The 20,303-nt window shown below is 55.4% G+C and overlaps 1 protein-coding gene across 1 annotated transcript in view; it reads left to right on the top strand.

Annotated features, from left to right (window-relative positions):
* The window catches only part of EHD4 (EH domain containing 4), a 76,924-nt gene that overhangs the window by 28,207 nt on the left and 28,414 nt on the right, over positions 1-20,303 (top strand). The window contains exon 3 of the mRNA XM_062205708.1: positions 1,580-1,677. Coding sequence (XP_062061692.1) covers positions 1,580-1,677 — 98 coding nt within the window. The remainder of the gene's footprint in view (positions 1-1,579; positions 1,678-20,303) is intronic.

Genomic DNA, 20,303 nt, shown 5'->3' with positions numbered 1-20,303 from the left:
TGGTCCATCCTTCACTGCTATCCCAGGCACATTAGCAGGGAGCTGGATTGGGAGTAGGGCAGCCAGGATTCGGCGAACTGCTGCCCATGTGTGATACTGGTGTCGCTTAACCAGCTGAGCCACAACATAGACCTGGACCCTTCATTTTCAGCGTTAGGGGTGTGCCAGCCATGCTTTAGGGGCGTGGCCTCGGGGTGTCGCAAGTGCTTTGTGTTCTGCTTCTCCACCTGCACAAGGACCATGATAGTGTTCTCTGGGCCGATGGAACTGCAGGCTAGAGTGTGTGAAAAACTTGTCCTAGCTCCCAGAGAAAGTTGCCTGGAAATGTCGGTGATGGCTCCTTGGGCTGAGGGCCGCTGGCGCCTGCCGGGGGCTGTGCCGTGCCGCGGCACCAAGTAGGCTGGGCAGCCTCCCTGCCCCTCGGTACTGGCACGCTTGCTTTCTGGCTGATCCTACCACGTCCACCAGAGGGGAGGACCGAGCTGGCACCATACGTCTTCAAGCTTTCTGCCCACGCAGATACTGAAGGCAGCCGCTGTCAGGACGGGAAAAGGAGAGGCACCCACAGTATCCGCAGCCTTCAGCTGTACATGGAGCCTCAGAGAGACCCAAGCCAGGCTCTGTTCCCCAACGGGGTGGGCGGGGTGACAAAGCGCTCGCTCCTGCCACTCAGAGACTACAGAGGATGACGCCTATCTCCGTCCAGAACCTCCATTTATACACGAGAAGGCCCCGAGGGGGAGGCCCTTGTCCAGAGTTCCATGGAAAATTCCTGGGCCAGGCCGAGCTGAACTCCAGCCCAGGCCCACTGACCCCCAGGCCAGAGTTTTCCTCCCACCCTGCTTGGCTTCCGGGACCGAGGCAGCGAGCTGGGACTGTTGTGGGCAGGAGGGGGTAGGCGGGGGTGGGGTCAGAAGGGGATGGAGTCCAAAGGGGATGGCACCAGGTGAGCAGGAAGTGAGGAAGGAGGCTTGGGATGCTCGGCCAGGGCCTTCTCCAGCCTGGCCCATCACTCGCTCTCCGGGCACCCCTGGGGGACTTGGGGTGTTGCCCACAGGTGCCCGCTCTTCCCTGGGTCTGAGGCTGCATGCCAGGTCCCCAGGGCATCAGATAGAAACAGGGCCTGGGACCTCCTTCAGCTGTCAGGCTGGTGAGTGGGCAGGAAGCTCAGGTGCCATGGTGCAATGTGGCCATGGGCCCTGGTGGTGTGTGGGATTCCCGGGCAGTGACAGGTGCGGATGCTTGGGCGTGGAGGAGGGGAGGGGAGGCTCATGGACTTTGGGGTCAGACTGACCCAGGTTTCACCAGCCCAGGTGACCATGAGCAAGTTACCTGACCTCCATGAGCTTGCTGGTAAATTCTTCCTCGTTGGTTAATATAAGAATCATATTGCATGAGATAGCTTTTGTACATTAGCTAAGATACAAATGAACAGCACGGGGTCGGCTGGCAGCCAGCAGAGGTGCTGCGCGCCCAGGTCACCTCTCTAAGCCTCTGCTTTGCAGATGGCATCGGGGGCCCCAGTTAGAGCCCTCTGCTGGGCCCGGTTCTGACCCCGTCTCCAACCCGTCTCTTCCAGATTCATGTGCTCCCAGCTGCCCAACCAGGTCCTGAAGAGCATCAGCATCATTGACAGCCCTGGCATCCTGTCTGGGGAGAAGCAGCGCATCAGCCGAGGTCAGTGCCCGCCCTGCCTGGTCCCGGGCCCGCTCGTGCACTGAGCACTGCAGACCCCCAGCGTCCCTGGGTGGCAGCGGCGGCAGGGGCCCCAGGGAGGCACCAGGAGGTCACACACCATAGGTTCTGCCACTCAACCACACACCCTGCTGGAATCTCAGCCATGACCCCTGAGTGCCTTTCGACGCTGTCATCCGCTGCCTGTACCCAGCTCAGATGACTCTGACGTGCTTAAGGGAGGGGGAGCCTTGGGCGCTGGGGTCGATGCACAGGAGGAAGCTGTTCAGAGGAGGGGAGAGGCCCTCACAGCCCCCGCTCACGTCCCTCCCATGCAGTAAGCCTTCACAGGGCACCTGCCTGGGGCAGGACGGCTGGGCAGCCCCTGCCTGGGAGGAGCTGCTGTTCTAGTGAGGAAGGCAGGCACTGACCAGGGAACCACAAAGGAGGGGCGGGCCTCGGGGCAGGGCTGCCTGAAGGAAGCGACACTGAGCCGGGCTCTGGAGGGTGAGTGGGAATTGCCCAAGGGAAGCTCTGACTGGGGGAGGAGAGACTGGACAGCCCTCCCAAGGGATCTGTGAAGAGTAGAAAATGCTGGAACCATGCAGCCTAGGCTGCTTCAGCCGTCAGAAGACAAGGCTTCGAGCAGCAGGTGGTCCCAGAACTGCGCCTTCAGATGGGGTCACAGGGCAGGGGCCAGGACACAGGACAGGGGCCAGGACAGAGCTGGCTTCCAGAGGAAAAGCCTGGCCTGGCCTGGCCTGTGGGGTGTGAGGATGGAGCCAGTGGTCACAGTCAGGGAGGGCTATTGCCCCCACCCTGGGCCTTCAAACACAGCCTGGTTCTGGAAGGCTTTGGTGGGAGGGAGGCGATGGGGCAGAGGGGTGGCTGCTGTCACTCCTGCCAGTTACCCTCCCAGCGCCTTGAACAGCAAGTCAGGGTTCTGTTGGGACACACTGCATGCCAAGGCTGCGCAGCACCTGTCTGGGGTCACAGTGGCCCCGTCCTCAGCTCACAGAGCAGAAGTGCAGTTAGAGCAGGTGAGGGGCTCTGAGCCCCGGGAGCCCTGCTTTCTTGGGCGTTGCAGAAATGGCCACCCTGCGGCCCGCGTGCAGTCTCGGAGAGCTCGGGGCCGCCCTGAGCAGAGGCCCCCCCTGACTCCGTCGGGGTCTCAGCCGTCAGGCCACGCCGGGGCCTCCGAGCACCTGGCAGTGAGTGACAGCCGTCCCTCAGGACCCATGGGGTCCGGATCCAGGCCCTTGTCAGGTACCAATCTCTGCAGGTGCTCAGAGTCCTCGATAAAACAGTGTGGTGTTTGCGCCTAAGGTTCGCACGTCCTCCGTGTTCCTTAAATCGTTGCTCGCGGCACGTGAGACCCTGTGTCGACGCCATGTACATAGATGTCGAACGGTGTTGCGTGGGGAATGATGCCAAGAAGACAGTTCTGGGCGTGTGCAGCACACAGTTTGTTCCCAGATGTTTTCTATCCGTGCTTGGTTGGGTCTGCAGAAGGGGCCCCCGCAGCTGTGGAGGACCAGCTGAACAGAAAAGGCCAGGCTCTTACGATTCTTCTCTCACAAATACCTTTGTTGGCTCCATGCTCCGTTGCAAAAGCAATAGATGTTGTTATCAAGGACCCTAACGTGAAGGACGGTGTAAGAAAGTCTCGCTGTCATGAACAATAGCTCATGGATTTCCCCCGGCTCCTTAGAGACTCCTGCGCACACGCAAATGCACCATTTTCACCAGAAGTGGGGTTGACTTGGGTGTTTGTTTGTTTTTTAATTTTTACCACACATATTTTATGCAACTTGACTTTTTACCACTGCAATCTATCTCTGACATCATTCCGTGCCAATGTATTCAGGTCTTTCCATTTCATTTTTTTTTAAAGATTTATTTATTTATTTGAAAGGCAGAGTTACAGAGAGGCAGAGAGACAGAGAGAGAGGTCTTCCATCTGCTGGTTCATTCCCCAAATGGCCCTGATGGCCGGAGCTGGGCCTATCCGAAGCCAGGAGCCAGGAGCTTCTTCCAGGTCTCCCACACGGGTACAGGGGCCCAAACACTTGGGCCATCTTCTACTGCTTTCCCAGGCCATAGCAGAGAGCTGGATCGGAAGTGGAGCAGCCAGGACTTGAACTGGCACCCATATGGAATGCTGGCGCTGCAGGCGGTGGCTTTACCCGCTACGCCACAGCACCGGCCTTCCCATTGTTGTTTTTAAGGACCAGGTTAAGATGCTTAATTTGGCCCCAAAAAAGTTGTTCTTCAGGTTAAAAAAACCAAACAAACAAAAAAACAGGACAATAAAGCAAAGCCCGTTGCACAGCTTTTCTGAGCTGTCTGTATTATTTCCTTCCTTCTGCCTCATCTGACCAAAGAGAGCTCTGTGGTCCTGGTCAATCTTTCTTTTCATCTCCAGAGTTTAAGGCCTCTGGCATCTGGACTCCGCGGTGTCTGTTTCTCTTGTTGAGGGGCTCTGGCCACGCTCACCGTCCGTGTTCAGCGCCGCTCCTGTGCTTGGTCGTCTCAGTGTCCTTTAACCCACAGCTCCTGCTCAATCGGTCGGTCGTGCTGCGGCGTGGCATAATGCCTTCAGAATGCTTTGAAGATGGGCTCCTTTCAACGCTTTCTAATGTAATCTGACTCACATCCTGCAGTGACTGACTGTGGCGGGGGCTTGCTCACATCCTATGCACAGAAATAGCACATGTAGCTCGAGCCAGTCCGCTGGTCCCTGCTGCTCTGACGGACACAGCAACTGCTGGGGGAGGGGCGACGCCGCAGGTCATGCCAGCTCTGTAGACCACAGCCGGTTCCCCGGCCTGGTGGCCACACAGCACTGAAGCAGACTCGGCGGCTGGAGTCAGCTGACCCGCTCTGCTCCAGCAGATGAGCCGTGTTTCAGAGCTGCTGCTGCCCCAGCCCCCGCACATGGCGCCACCTGCTCTCACACGCTTGCCCCTCCATCCTCGCCAGTGTCACCGCTGCACAGGAGACTAGGTACACGGTGGCCCCATGGGCATGGAGGATGCCCCCGAGAACTTGGCGGGTGTTGTGCAGTCCTCCCCGCCTGTCCCTGTGCAGCCGATGGATGACCCCCCACCCCCCGCACCAAGTCCTTCTCAGCAAGTGCGTGCCTCCTCCAAGTGGAGGTGTGGGTTGATAGCAGTGTAACAGCCCCCAGGTACTGGGCATCCCTCCTCTGTGTCTACACTGCTAGTTGTTGGACATGTAATATCTCATTTAAAGCTGAACTCATTCATGAGCCTACAGAAGCCAGCGCTGGCCAATCATGCCTCCGGAAAAGCAGGGTCTGGTGGCGGTGGTAAGAATTTTCCGCCACCCCTGGGCACATGGGTGGCCAGGTTCGACACCTGGGGAGTGGACACGGTGGACTTTTTGACGAGGTGCTACATGTGGAGAACGGGCAGCTTCCCAGGGGTAGCTGCCGGCTGAAGCCTCTAGTCCTCAGGAAGACCGAGCAGATCCTGGCCTCTGAGCCGGCAGGGGAGAGGCGTCGCTGTGGGAGGAGGTGGCTGCCGAGCGCCTGCCAAACTCTCCAGATGGCCGCTACGGCTGGAGCTGGAGCTGGGCCGATCTGAAGCCAGGAGCTAGGAGCTTCTTCCGGGTCTCCCACGTTGGTGCAGAGGCCCAAGCACTTGGGCCATCTTCTACTGCTTTCCCGGGCCATAGCAGAGAGCGGGATTGGAAGTGGAGCAGCTGGGTCTTGAACCAGCACCTGTTTAGGATACCAAAAGTGCAGACGGCAGACTTACCTGCTATGCCACACTGCCGGCCTCACCCTTTTTTTTTTTTAAGATTTATTTATTTATTTGAAAGTCAAGAGTTGGAGATCTTCCATCAGCTGGTTCACTCCTCAGATGGCTGCAATGGCTGAGGCTAAGCCAGACTCAAGCCAGGAGCCAGGAGCTTCATCCAAGTCTCTCACACAGGTGGCAGAGGCCCAAGCACTTGGGCCATCTTTCACTGCTTTCCCAGGCTGTAGCAGAGAGCTGGATCAGAAGTGGAGCAGCCGGGACTTGAACCAGCGCCCACATGGGATGCTGGCACTGCAGGCTGGGGCTTTAACCTGCTATGTCACAGCGCCAGCCCCCCCCCCCCTTTTTCCCTGTTAAAAGTGTAAGTAACTCTAGAAGAAAACAAACAAACAAACCTGGATTTGAACTTTTCACCAGATCTACTCGCTCTCCCTGCAAGACAGCTTGTCAGATGAAAATCTGAGAGAGTGTGTTCCTGAGGTCTGAGCCCTGTCTCTGTTAGTCCCGGCCTATCCATCACAAGTCAGTGAAGAGAACTGGCAAGATGGTGAAAATGAAAAGGCAGAGACTGTGCCGCTAATAAAAGCAATAAACGACAGTCTGTGAAGCCAGGAAGACCTAGCACATCTCACGGATAACAGACAATAACAGAAGAATCCGAATCACTGGTGAACCTTCCCACCGCTGCATACACACATCCCCAAGTCTCCTAGGCTTGGCAGTGCCAAGGAAAGGCCTGGGAATGCGGGAATGTGACCGAGCTGTGTGGACAGGCTGCTGGCAGATCTGCTGGCAATCACCAGACCTCAGAAGAGCTGGCCGAGGGGGAAGTGGGGCCTGGAACCCATGCTCTGATGAATGCGGGAGCTGTCGCCAGGGAAGTGCCGACACATCGACTCGACAGGCTTGATGAGCTGTAGAGACAAAAGACCGGATTTTAAAGCCCGGGCAGGAAGGAAGAGAGGACGTTTAGAGATGTCCAGATAAGACTGACTTCCCCTCTCGGGCCTTAGGAACGTCAGACGGATTTGAGAGGAAAACACTCACATACACGGTGTGTGTTTGCTCCTGCAGGTCGAGGCCTGAAGCAAGCTGCCAGCCAGGCTCCAACCAGTGGAGACCCTTTGGAAAGCCCAGGGAGAGCTGCAGGCAGCCAGGGGTCCCGGCTCCTGGGCGGGGCTGTGGTGGGAGGCAGGTGCAGCCCAGGGCTGTAGGTGCAGGCACTGAGTTTCTCTGAGTTGCTGAGAGGGGCCTGCCCCGTACCCCCGGGGAACAAGGATGTCCGTAACTTCCTCTGGCAGTATTACCCGTAAGAGTAGGAAATAATACTAAAATTAAAGCCAGGGCCAAGGGCTTGGATCGCAAAGCAGCACTGTCCACACCCTCATTCTGCTCGCCCCGCAGTTACCGCTGCGGCACAGGGCCTGCCCAGCTCCTCCACAGCACTGCACACTGTGGTCGCCTGAGTTCACCGGACCCCGGCCCTCATCACAGGTGCTGCCGCTACCTCTGGCTCCCAGCCTGTGGTTGGGCCGGGGCTTCCTGATCTTCTGTTTTATGTCTTGGTCTTTTGACCTGACAGCAGTTACGACTCTCTTGGCTCCTCCCCCTGTCCACTGGCTCCTCCCAGCTTCAAGGCATCGCTGGGCTTCATCCTTGTGTCTTCTCTCTGGGATGCAGCAGTTGAGCAAGCTGGGCCAAAGGCAGAGCCTGGAGGCACACCTGTAGGAACTACTCTCCAGGTTGTTTGTGGTCATGAACAAGTGCAGTCAAGGAGTGATGAGCTCCTGGGAGCCAGGTCCCAAGGCAGGAACTGGGAGCGTGCAGGTGAGCACGGGACTGTCCCTGTCCTGGGCTTGCTGCAGCCAGTGTGGCATCCAGGCCGTCACCGCCACACCCGTAGTTCCACAGGGAAGCTCTTGCCTACACAGACACGGACTCAGTCAGCAGTTACTGAGCCCACGAGGTGGACACAGCCAAGCCACCGCCGGCATTGCCAGCATGCCGGATCAGAGCACTTGTTCCGGGCCTGGCTGCTCAGCTTCCCATCCAGCTCCTCGCTAAGGAGCCTAGCAGAGCAGCCCAAGTACTTGGGCTCCTGCACCCACATGGGACACCCAGATGGAGTTCCCAGCTCCTGGCTCCAGCCTGGCTCAGCCCAGGCTGTTGTAGCCATTTGGATAATGAACCAACAGACAGATGATCTCTTCTGTCTCTCCCTCTCTATCCCTCTGCCTTTCAAATAAAGAAAATAAATCTGGAAAAAAACCCACATTTAGAAAATGCAAAATAGTACCCAGCTTAAAACGTAGTAAGTTCTCAATTAAGCTTAGCTGTTTCTACCTTCAGCGCCGTTGTGTTGTTGTTGCTGAAGGTCAGAGAGTTTTCGAGGGCTCAGTTTTGTGTTCATAATATGAAATTAAAGTTCTCTCTGGAAGTAGAAAAGAGCTAAATCTTTAATTGACCGGTTTTTAAAATATATGATTGGCAAGCATTTTTGACATATCAGGTAGACATGTGTGTGAGAGAGAACTTGGCATCCCTTCATTTTCGCAGTTTGCTATAAAAAGATGTGGGCACTCTTAGGGACGTGGTGGAGGTGACCCGTTCAACACACATGTACGCCATTTGCCTGGTGCCAGGCATGGTTCTGGACGCCAGGATTTAAAATGAGTGAGGGGGCCGGTGTTGTGGCTCAGAGTAAGGTTAAGCAGCGGCTTGCAATGCTAGCATCCTTTCCTATCCAGCTTCCTGCTACTGACCCTGAGAAGCAGCAGATGATGGTCCAAGTACTTGGGCTCCTGCCATCCATGTGAGAGACCAGCATGGAGTTTGGATTCCTGGCTTTGGCTTCCCCCAGACCTGGCTTTTGTGGCCAGTTGGGGAGTGAACCAGCAGATGGAAAAGCTCTCTCTCCTTCTCTCACTCTTTCTGTCACTCTGCCTTTCAAATAAAATAAAAGTGAGTGATGGCCGGCGCCACAGCTCACTAGGCTAATCCTCTGCCTGCGGTGCCAGCACACCAGGTTCTAGTCCCGGTCAGGGTGCCGGATTCTGTCCCGGTTGCCCCTCTTCCAGGCCAGCTCTCTGCTATGGCCCGGGAGTGCAGTAGAGGATGGCCCAAGTGCTTGGGCCCTGCACCCGCATGGGAGACCAGGAGAAGCACCTGGCTCCTGGCTTCGGATCAGCACGATATGCTGGCCACAGCGCGCCGGCTGCAGCGGCCATTGGAGGGTGAACCAACGGTAAAGGAAGACTTTTCTCTCTGTCTCTCTCTCTCTCTCAATGTCCACTCTGCCTGTCAAAAAATAAAAATAAAAAAAAAAAGTGAGTGAGACACACAGACCGTGCACAGGGTGCTCACGCTCAGGTGCCGTGGATGCACGGCACAGATAAACCGCTCCACACCCAGTGCATCCTGAGAGCCCGCCCACCACGTGTAGGGGCCAGAGAAGCCAAGCCCATCAGCTCCCCACAGGGGCATGAAGTGAGCTGCTAAGGGCTCTTTGTTCTTTTTTTTTTTTTTTTCAACTTTGCATTCTCTCTCTTTAAACATTCTCAGAACTTTGCAGCACCTGAATCACAGTTAATGTTAGAACGTTTCCTCACCCAGAAAGAAGCCCTAGACACATTAGCAGCCACTCCCCCTTCTCTCACCCCAGCCCTAGGCGGCCACTTGTCTGCTCTCTGTGTCGGGATTTGCCGATCCTGGACGTTTCACATAAACAGACCCAGACAGTGTGTGGCCTTTGGTGTCTGGCCTTCTTCACGTGACACCACGTGCTCAAGGTTTGCCTGCGTTGTAGTGGCAAAGCTTCTTTCTCTTTTCTGGCTGGATAATAATATTCCACTAAACGCACGTAACGGATTTTATCTGCTCGCTAGCTGATGGTTTTGGTTGTTTCGACTTCGTTTGACTATTATGAATACTACAGTAGGAACATTTGTAAGTTTTTGTATATATATACATTTCCATCTCGCTAGGAGTGCGATTGCCAAGTCAGAACGTGACTCATTGTTTAACCCTTGGAGCAGCCGCCGGGCTGTTCTCCATGGTGGCTGCCCCAATTTACCTTCTTAGCAGCAGTGTGTGAGGGTTCCAGTTTTTCCACACCCTCATCCAGACTTGTTCTTTCTGTCTTTTTTATTCTAGCCACTGTTACTGGTATCTCAGTGTGCATGTGCATGTTTTAAGATCAATTTATTTATTTGAAAGGCAGAGTTACAGTAAGAAGAGAGAGAGGCATCATCCATCCACTGGTTCACTTCCCAAATGGCTGCAATAGCTGGGATTGGGCCAGGCAGAGGCCAGGAGCCAGGAACTCCACCTGTCTCCCATGTGGGCAGTAGTGGTTCCAGTGCTGGGTCCATTCTCTGCTGCCTTTCCCAGGCACACTAGCAGGGAGCTGGGTCAGAAGGGGAGCAGCAGGGACTCAGACTGGCACCCATATGGGATGCTGGCATCACAGGTGGTGGCCCGACCTGCTCTGCCACAGTGCTGACCCTCATCAGGGTGGTTTGATTTGCATTTCCCTGAGGTCTAAAGGTGCAGAGTTTCTTGTCATGTACTGCGGCCTCTGTTTATCTTCTTTGGAGATGTATCTTTGCAGCTCTTTTGCCCATTTTTAAAATAGGTTGTCTTTTTTATTTTGGGTTGTACCAGGTCTTTGTATATTCTGTATACTACTCAGATACCTGATTTGCAAATATTTCCTTCCTTTTGTAGGTTTTTTTCTCTCACTTTCTTGATGATGTCCTCTGAAGTACAATTTTTTTATGAAATTCAGATTATTTTTTTCTGTTGTCACTTTTTTACTTTAAAGACTTTTTAAAAAAGATTTATTTATTTACTTGAGAGGCAGTTACAGAGAGGCAGAGAGAGAGAGAGACCTTCTATCCGTTGGTTCATTCCCCAGATGGCCACAACAGCCAGGGCTGGACCAGGCCAAAGCCAGGAGCTTATTCCAGGTCTCCCACGTGGGTAGCAGGGATCCAAGTACTTGTGCTATCTCCTGCTGCTTTTCCAGGCGCATTTGCAGGCAGTTGGATTGGAAGTAGAGCAGCCAGGACTGGAATAGGTGCCCACATGGAAGACTTTGCCTAACCCAAGGTCATGAAGATTTCCTCATTTTTTTTTCTGAAGAGGTTTCATGGTTTTAGTTCTTCCTTCTTAAGTCAGCTTTTGTATATGGTGTGAGAGAGGGGTCCAGCTTAATTCTTTTGCACGTGGAATTCCAGGTCCCAATACCATTGGTTGGAAAGACAAGTCTTTGCCCATTGGATTGTCTCGGCACCTTTTCTCAACACTGAGTGGGGCTATAAATGTGAGGGTTGATTTCTGAACTCTGAGTTCTAGCCCACTGATGTGTCATTCTGTCCTTATAAAGGCTTCCTCGTGCTCGGAGGTGGGCAGGAGGACCGGGCGAGCTCACAGAGCAGCAGAGCTGGGGTGTCACGGGCCAGCGTGGGGAGGAAGGGAGAAGGTGACGTGAGGCTCTTACCGCGGTGTCTGCCTGACACCTAGCATGGGAGAGGCAACCATGACTGTCCTCCCCGTTCTCTCTGCTGGACACCGGACTGCGTGCAAGAACCAGAAGGATGCAGGACACGTTAGAGGGATGAGATGTACCTGCGGGGCTGGGATGTGGGTGCACGTGCAGGAGGCTGGCTGTCATCAGGAAGATTGTGTGGAATACTAAGGGGCCAGAGGGGGGCTGTGGAGCTGTTTCCATACTGAGAGATTAACCTCAGTGATGGTCACTGTGCCTTGTTTGGAGCTGGCAACAACAGGAAAGCCATGGCGGGGGTCCCTGGTGATTCGGTGGCTGGATAATAATATTCCACTAAATGCACATAACCGATTTTATCTGCTCGCTAGCTGATGGGCATTTTGGTTGTTTCTAACTTTGTTTGACTGTTATGAATGCTACCGTAGGAACATTTGCTAGCCAGCGCTAAGCCGGGCTGAGGCGGGGCTGGGAGGCGCTGGCCGCCACCCGCTGCTTGAGCCTCTGGCAGGAAATCCTGGTCTCAGGGAAGTTTGCTGACTCCGTTCCCGCCGGTGCCACGGGAAATTCCACACCATGAGCGTCGCTGCGTCTCCCCGAATGTGCGCGCCTCACAGCCGGGACGCAGGCGGCGCTCGCCGGGCCCTGTTTTCAGTTTCTGTTCATCTTTCAAAGGCATGAATGATCATGAGGAATGCACACTTAAGATCTAGACTTCTAAATGAAAAACAGAACTAGAATGGGCAGCGGGGGGTCTGCCCACAGAGCAGCGTGACCGGCCGGCGTTCCCAGGCCTCAGGAAGCCCAGACAGAGCCCAGAGAGGACATTCGCTGCTTACCCTGCCGAGTACTAGTCGTAGCTGATGCTTGCCTGTGTGTTGTTCCATGCTTTCCATATATTGTTGACTCATTTGCTCGTCCCCAAAACTCTGTGAGCTAGGAACAGTTATCCCGTTTTATAGAAAAGACCTGCACAGCGGGGTTAAGTAATTCACCCACAGTCACGTAGCAAGGCCGGTAGCTAGTCCCAGAATATGCCACTGGGGACGTCCTTTCCCGTATTGGAGTGCCAGAGTGCAAGTCCGGGCTCCGCTCCCTATTCCAGCTTCCTGCTGGAGGCAGCAAAGATGGCTCAAGGGCTTGGATCCCTGCCACCTACATGGGACACTTAGATGGAATTCCTGGCTTCTGGCTTCAGCCTGGCCCAGCCCTGGCTGTGACAGTCATTTAGGGAATGAACCAGTGGGAGCAAGATCAATCAATCCCTCTCTCTCTCTCTCTCTCTCTCTCTCTACCTTTCAAAGAAGTTTTTAAGAAACGACCCATGGGGGCCAGCGCTGTGGCACAGTAGGTTAATCCTCTATCTGCAGTGCTGGCATCCCATGTGGTTTGATTCCCAGCTGCTCCTCTTCCAATCCAGCTCCCTGCTATGGCCCGGGAAAGCAGCAGGAGATGGCCTAAATGCTAGGGCCCCTGCACCCACATGGGAGACCAGAAGAAGCACCTGGCTCCTGGCTTCAGATCAGCGCAGCTTCAGCCGTTGCAGCCATTTGGGAGTGAACCAGAAGCAGGTGGAAGACCTTTCTCTGTCTCTCCCTCCCACTGTCTGTAACTCTACCTCTCAAAAAAAGAAAGAAATGACCCATGTTGCTCTGTACTCATGCCCTTTTGCAAACATTTTCCTCCTCAGTTTGCATTGATCCTATAACTTAGTTTCAAAAAAAAAGGTTTATTTATTTGAAAGGCAGAGCTACACAGAGAGAGAGAGGGAGAAACAGGGAGAGAAAGAGATCTTCCAGCTGCTGGTTCACTCCCCAAATAGCTGCAACAGCTGACGCTGGGCCGTACCAAAGCCAGGATCCCCAAACTCTGTCCAGGTCTCCCAGGTGAGTGGTAGGGGCCCAAGTACTTAGGCCATAATCTGCCACTTTCCTAGGTGCATTAGCAGGGAGCTGGATCAGAAGTGGAGCAGCCAGGACTCCAACCAGTGCTCACATGGGACGCCGGTGTTGCAGGCGGTAGCTTACCCTGCTGCACCACAACTCCAGCCCACCTAACTTACTTTTTGATTCTGATTCGACAGTCAGGTCCTAAGAAAATTTTTTTGAGACATCCCTACTGAAGGAAGCCAACTGCCACCTAAAAAGCCCAGTGACCCTGAAGCCACCACATGGTGAGGGCAGCCTGGGCGAGCCACCTGGAGAGGCCGTGAGTCCTGGGCAGCCTTTAGCTTTGGGGTGTTCTGGCTGAGACCTGAATGAAGGAGGCGCCGTGGGCGGCCTGCACGGTTGAGCCATCTGACGACTTCAGCCTCCATTGCTGTGTGACTCTTACCTCATAACCTCAAGCAAGAACGGCCTGGCTGAGCCCGGTCAACCCTCAAAACTGCTGGAGAAAATACAAGCCATTGCTAGCACCACTGAGATTTAGCGTGGCTAATAAGCAAAACCGCCAATATGTGGCTGTGGCACAAACCAAGGCCAGGCAGCCGGCCAGCCACGCTCCCCGAGAAGGCGGCTCTGGGGAAGGACCCACACGCAGCAGCGTGTGATAGACCCTCCCCTACGGACCCAGCCCTCCTGGGTTCTCTGCTTTGGCAGTTATTGAAGGTGATCTCTTGGGGAGACACTGCACGCCACCCGGCACTCTTGTCCAGAGGACAGTGGAAAGGGGGAGTTTCTGATGCTGAATGGCGGCCGTGCGCCTCGCTCCGCTGGGAGCTGCCGGGCGACTTCTTAAGCACCGGCTGGCAGCACCTGTGCCCCACGCCTTACCCTCATGGGGCATACAGGACAAATGCACCTGCAACAGACTTACGGGCCACTGTGGCCACGCCCTACAGCCAGGGGTGTCCCTGCACTCGGTGGCTCATCGGGGAGGGCCCCCTGAGGGGGTGGCACTTGGGCTGGACGTAAACGCTGGCAGGTTCTCCTGGCAGAGAGCTGGAGGAGGGTCCCCCTGGAGAAGGAGCTCCTAGGCAAGGCCAGAGGGTGCCTCAGAGCTGGCCAGCTGGGGGAGGCTCGGGGCTGGCGAGAAGCCAGGGAGCGGCGGGTGCTGAGGTCTGGGGCTTGCAGGTGGCGCTGTGGGCCCTGAGGTGGTACGGCAGCTGGGTTCCGAGCAGAGCAGGAAGCCATCGAAGGTCGTCATTGTTAACCTCCTGATTACCCGGGTTCCACTATGAACCTCCGGGGGTCCTTGAACTGGGCAGGAGCAGAGCCGCCCCGGGCCAGCCGCTCTCTGCGGGTCCGTGTGGTTGGTTTTCTCTTCCCTCAGCGTGGGACTATCGGCGTCATTTTCTTGTTTGGTACCAGCTCCCTCTGCTCAGGAGCCCATGCGCAGGGACCCCCGGGGAGCTTGTTGAAGCTGCCTCCTGCCCCGGGTTGGGTGCCAGGCCAGAGCCCAGAGCTGCCTGTGCAGGGTCCTGCTGTAGGAGCCCCTTGAGGAGATGGGGCAGTGCCGAGCCTCTGTTCCTGGTGGACTCCAACACAGCCTGACCCCCAGGCCAAGTGACAGGAGATGATGGCAGGCTGGGAGACCCAGCACAGCAGAGGTGACTGCCCCGCAGGCGTCCCCGGGTGCCCGCTGTCATGAACCTCGGAGCCCTTGGTGGGCAGGGAGCCATGGCTGGGGCTGCTGCCCACCATAACCCAGATACACGGGCCAGCTGGAGTTTTCGGGACCACTAGTGCAAATAAGAAGGGGTTGTCTATAAAGTTCCTCCTTTGCACTTTCATACGTTCAACCTCACTCACCTTGTGTGAGGTAAACTCCTCACTGCCAGCCCTTCCCACGGGCTGAAGGGCAGAGTGTCTGTGCAGAGAGGAATGGCATAGGCAGAGAGGAGCTGCACAGGGAGAGAGGGGAGCTGCACAGGACCTGGAGTCAGAACGCCACTGGGAATGTGGAACACTTAGAGAGACATGGTTGTGGGTGAGAGAGGGGGTGGGGGAGATCGTCTATAAGCTGATTTCTCCCGAAATGGCCACAACAGCCAGGTCTGGGCCAGGCTGACGTCAGGAGCCAGGAGCTCCGTCCTGGTCTGCCACACGGTGGTAGGAGCCCGAGGACCGGGGCTGTAACTGGTCACCCTAATAGGCAGGAAGTGTCCTCAGCACTAAACACACACACATGTGCAGTCATGCATGTGTGAATTAGCTTGACAGAGGCATGCTGACACAACATATACGGTTTTTATTTTGGTAATTTTTTAAAAAACAGACGAAACAGGAGCCAGTAAAAATACGTGCCACTGTCAGGGCAGGTCTTGGGCCGGGCGAGTAAGACTGTGCAGTATTGGAGCGACTGGGTTCTTGTCCAGTTCTTCCAGTTCCAGCTCCGTGCTCTGGTGCACCCTGAGAGGCAGTGGTGATGGTGCAAGTCCTTGAGTCCCTGCCACCCAAGGGGGAGACCAGGATTGAGTTCCAGGCTCCCAGCTCATTGGCCCGGCCCAGCCTCAGCAGTTGTGGACATCTGGGGAGTGATCTGGCGGATGGAGCTGACTGTTCTGGAAGCGGAATTGCTGGTGCTAAAACTCCCTCTGGAAAGTGCAGTATCCACACCCCTTGGCGGTGCGCAGCCTGTCTGTCCCCATACAGCCGCCCCGGCCCAGGCATCCCCAGCTGCTTTCTTCTTCACAAATCTGAGAGGTGGCATCTCACTGTCGTTCTAGTTTTCATCTCTCACTCTCAGTGGTGGAGCGCCTTTCCACGTTCACAAGCCTTTTAAAAGGATTGCCTTTCCGGGGCTGGCGCTGTGGCATAGCAGGTAAAGCTGCCACCTGCAGTGCCGGCATCCCATATGGGTGCTGGTTTGAGTCCTGGCTGCTACACTTCCAATCCAGCTCTCTGCTATGGACTGGGAAAGCAGTAGAAGATGGCCCAAGTCCTTGGGCCCCTGTACCCGCATGGGAGACCAGCAAGAGGCTCCTGGCTTCAGATTGGCACAGCTCTGGCCATTGTGGCCATCTGGGGAGTGAACCAGTGGAGGAAGAGAGGAAGAGACCTCTCTCTCTCTCTCTCTCTCTCTCTCTCTTTGCCTCTCTGTAACTCTGCCTTTTAAATAAATAAATCTTAAAAAAAAATGCCTTTCCAAGTCGCCTGACCATTTTGAAACTCGGTTGGTAGCTACGTGGCCTTTGGGAGCTCGGAGTGGACTCCCACAGTCCCCACTGACTTGATCTGTCTGTCCATCTGTGAGGGATGGTCTGGCTGCAGGAGCGCGGGAGCTGCTGGCGCTGACTTCACAGCCAGCTGTCGTCCAGATGCTCGGCTGGGGTGCTGAAGAGGAGGGCCAGGCCAGGGCGGGGCGGCCGGGGTCCGAAGTGCTGATCCCACGGCTGTCACTCTGGATGACTTCCTGCCCTCCTGAACCGCAGGCTGACAAGATGCATGGTCAGGGTCGAAGCCTCGCCTGGCCTCGCGCTCGGGTGGAGTCCGATTGTCGCTGGCAGCCTGCCTCAAACAACTGCAGTCCGGGCGGTGCTCGCCAAGCTCACTCTGCCTGATTTATGGACGCATTGTGTGATGTTCTCGCCTGACGTACACAAAGCCCTCTCGGAAAGTGAGGAATGGGCAGTTTCCCTGTGCGTGACACAGGTTCCGTTCATTCTAATGCAGCAGGAGGTTGAATTTGATGTCGTCTTAAACATCTTGAGAGTCTGGAATTCTGTCTTTCCTCTAGTATTTTCTTTCAGTATAGAATTGTTTGGAATTAAACGACCAGAAAATTAAACTTTCAGGGCAACTAGTTACTCTCGTGAAGACATCCAAGGACCTTGGAATTGGCCTCAGTGCTGTAGCACGTGAATCCAGGGCACAGAATATCAAGACTCACTTGATAATTCTATCATTTGGAGCTAGCCAGTCTGTGTTCCTGTGGCCATCTGAAGGTTTTTACATTCTTTTTTTAAAAGATATTTATTTTTATATATTTGAAAGATAGCGAGATCTTCCACTTGCTGGTTCTCTCCCCCAAATGCCCACAACATCTGAGGCTGGGCCAGGGCCATTGGCCAGGAACTCCACCCTGGTCTCCCACAGGGAGTGGCAGCGACTCAACACTTAAGACATCACCTGCTGCCTTCCCAGGACGCACGTTAGTAGAAAGCCAGAATCAGGAGTGGAGCGGGGACCGCAGCCGGCCCCCCAGTGAGGGACGCGGACATGCCGAGCGGCATCGTGAGCGTGGTGCCGACTGCCGGCCCCTGGAGGCTTTCCACTCTCCCCCGGCCCGGTCATCAGTTACAGCTTGACTATCCAGGTGCTCAGCTGAACTGACTTCCCTGAGAAACTGACTTTTGCTCTCAGAAACTTATGTTCAGACCCACCGTCTATGGCTGCCACAGCTTAAGATCTGGAAAGACTTCTTAGGACCTGATGCGTGTTGCAGGTGCAGAAGCGAGGCCCGGTGAGGTGAGGAGTGAGGCCAGGCTCTGGGCTTGCAGGTTGTTCTTGGGGGATTGTCCCCCACCTCGCCCACCCGTGGTATTGGGCCCAGTCCTCCTTAAACAGGCCTCTTCTTAACCTCCTTAATCTGAGATGGAAAATAAGATCTGACTGTGAGAGCCGACTTCACTGGGCTGAATATTCACGGGGAGCCTCACCCTGTCCCTCGAGTGTGTGAGGCTGGGGGGGAGGGGGGCGGCTCTCTTGGAGGGGCCCCGGGGACATGTGGCCCAGCCACCAGCCGGGCGTGCTGGTCACAGCGTCCCCCGCAGGAAAGGAGGGACAGACGGTGAGGGTGCCTTGTTTATGTAATGAGGAAACAGGCACAGAGACATTGATTTACAGGATCTTGCACGAAACCCCAAAGGGGGAGGGGTGGGAAAAGGAGACATAGGGAGAAGCACAGGAAGCCCACTGTGGGGCCAGCGGGTGGCTCCGGGAGTTAAGGGGCTGCTTGTGACGCTGGATCCCACAGCAGGGTGCTGGGCAGGGTCCCGGCTGCTCCACTTCAGTCCCGCTCCCTGCTGATACACCCAGGTGCCGCCCACGTAGGAGACCTGGGTGGAGCTCCTCACGCTTGTCTTTGAGTGGCCCAGACTGACTTTTTTTTTTTTTATTTGAAAGGCAGAGTTACAGAGAGAGGGAAAGACAGAGAGAGGTCTTCCATCTGCTAATTCATTCCCCAAATGGTTGCAACAGCTGGAGCTGGGCCAATCCGAAGCCAGGAGCCAGGATCCTCTGGGTCTCCCACACAGGTGCAGGGGCCCAAGCACTTGGGCCATCCTCCACTGCTTTCCCAGGTGCATTAGCAGGGAGCTGGATCGGAACTGGAGCAGTCGGGACTCGAACTGGCACCCATATGGATTGCAGGCACTGCAGGTGGAGGCTTAGCCCACTACACCACAGCACCAGCCCTTCAGACTGACTCTTCTGGCCTTTTGGGGAGTGAACCAGTGGATGGAAGATATCCCTGTCTCTGTCTCTATCTCTTCTCTCTTAAATAGATCTTTAAAACAAAACAACAACAACAAAAGAGGCATGGGGTACTTGGCTTGCCTTTTTCTTTTTTTTTTTTTTTTTTTTTTACAGGCAGAGTGGATAGTGAGAGAGGAGAGAGACAGAGAGAAAGGTCTTCCTTTTTGCCGTTGGTTCACCCTCCAATGGCCGCTGCGGCCGGCGCATCTGCCTGATTTGAAGCCAGGAGCCAGGTGCTTCTCCTGGTCTCCCATGCGGGTGCAGGGCCCAAGCACTTGGGCCATCCTCCACTGCACTCCCTGGCCACAGCAGAGAGCTGGCCTGGAAGAGGGGCAACCGGGATAGAATCCGGTGCCCCGACCGGGACTAGAACCCGGTGTGCCGGCGCCGCAAGGCGGAGGATTAGCCTGTTAAGCCACGGCGCTGGCCGGTACTTGGCTTTTTAAAATTTTTATTTAAATGTTTGTATGTTCAGAGGCCACACCCTGGGATTGGGAACACCAGCCACGTTGGGTTTGATCATAGCAGTGACATCCGCTCAGAGGTGGCCACCATCAGCTGGAGACCTTGGGGCCAACTCACACTGGACCTCTACTAAAGGGAACACTCTCAGGGGGCCTCCTGGGCAGAGTGTGGACCACAGCATCGTGTGCTCCCCGGGCAGACTCGCTGGCTCTCCCCGCGGCCAGGGGCGGCTCCATGTCCAGCAGGGGGGGAGGGCTTCAGCTACAGGAGCGTGGGAGCAGAGAGGGCAGTAAAGGTGATCCACTCTGACTTGTGTTCTCATCAGCTTGTTCCCATTGCTCGGGGAAATGGAGCTGACCGGAGGCCACCTCTCCCCAGGGAGGAAGGCTGTGCACAGCCTCTGGGTGGAAAGTGCCGGGAATCCATTGGCATCACCCCCCCCACACACACACACACACACACACACACTGCTGAAAACACCATTTTATGTATATTAAGATTTATTAGAGAGGTCTCCCATCCTCTGGTTCACTCCCCAAATGCCTGCAACAACCAGGGCTGGGCCAAGCCAAAGCTGGGAGCCCAGAACTCAGTCCAGGTCTCCTGTGCTGGGGGCAGGGACTGCCGCCTCCAAGGACCTGCATAGCAGAAAGCTGCACCCAGGAGCTGGAGCTGGGACTCAGGCACGGGATGTGGGCATCTTGACCACGAGGCCAAACGCCTGTCCCCTGAGAACACCATCATCGAAGAGGAGTAATCACCTCTTCAGTGTTAGCCCAGTGGCATATTGTCAGAATATTACATCCTGCCTATTTTTTATTATCAATATAACCATATATTCATTGTGGAATGCTTCCAAAGCCACAAATTGAAAAAAAGAAAATAGAAAGCACCTCTGTCCGTCCCCCCCCCCACCCCCACCCCGCTGTAGCCATGGTGCAGTGCGGTGGGTAAGGATGCAGGCTCTGGAATCACAGCCCCTGGGCCTGAGTCCCAGCCCCGCCCCCCCCGCCCAGCAATGGCTCCGTCCCTGAGTTCTTCCACCTCTTGGAGTCTCTGAAACGTGGGGGAATATAGTGCTACATGGTGTGCGTGTCCCGGAATCGCCGGAGATGCACCCACGTATCGCTAGAAAGCTCTCGGGCAGGCCAGGAACGCAGCGAGACCCGAGGCAGCATTTGCTGTGGATCTTCGTTTAGAGCCATCCTGCTCTCCACCACAGTGACCGCCTCAGAGGCCGCCTTTTCCAGCTGCTGGGTAAACAGCCTGGAAGCAATGCAGGCTCCTTGCACATGCCTGACTGGAGTGAGTGCCTCCGAAAGTGGCGCGAAGGGTGAGCCCAAGCATCTGATATTTGCAATGATTCACACATCCTATGGTCAGTGACACCTGGTTTAGAACCGCATCTCACTGCTTAAGCAACTAAACTCTCCGATTGCTAAGTATCAGTTACAC

This window comes from Lepus europaeus, chromosome 11, assembly GCF_033115175.1.
Source record: "Lepus europaeus isolate LE1 chromosome 11, mLepTim1.pri, whole genome shotgun sequence".
Lineage (NCBI taxonomy): Eukaryota > Metazoa > Chordata > Mammalia > Lagomorpha > Leporidae > Lepus > Lepus europaeus.
The sequence above is the reverse complement of the archived record's forward strand: the minus strand, read 5'-3'. Positions and strand labels throughout refer to the sequence as shown.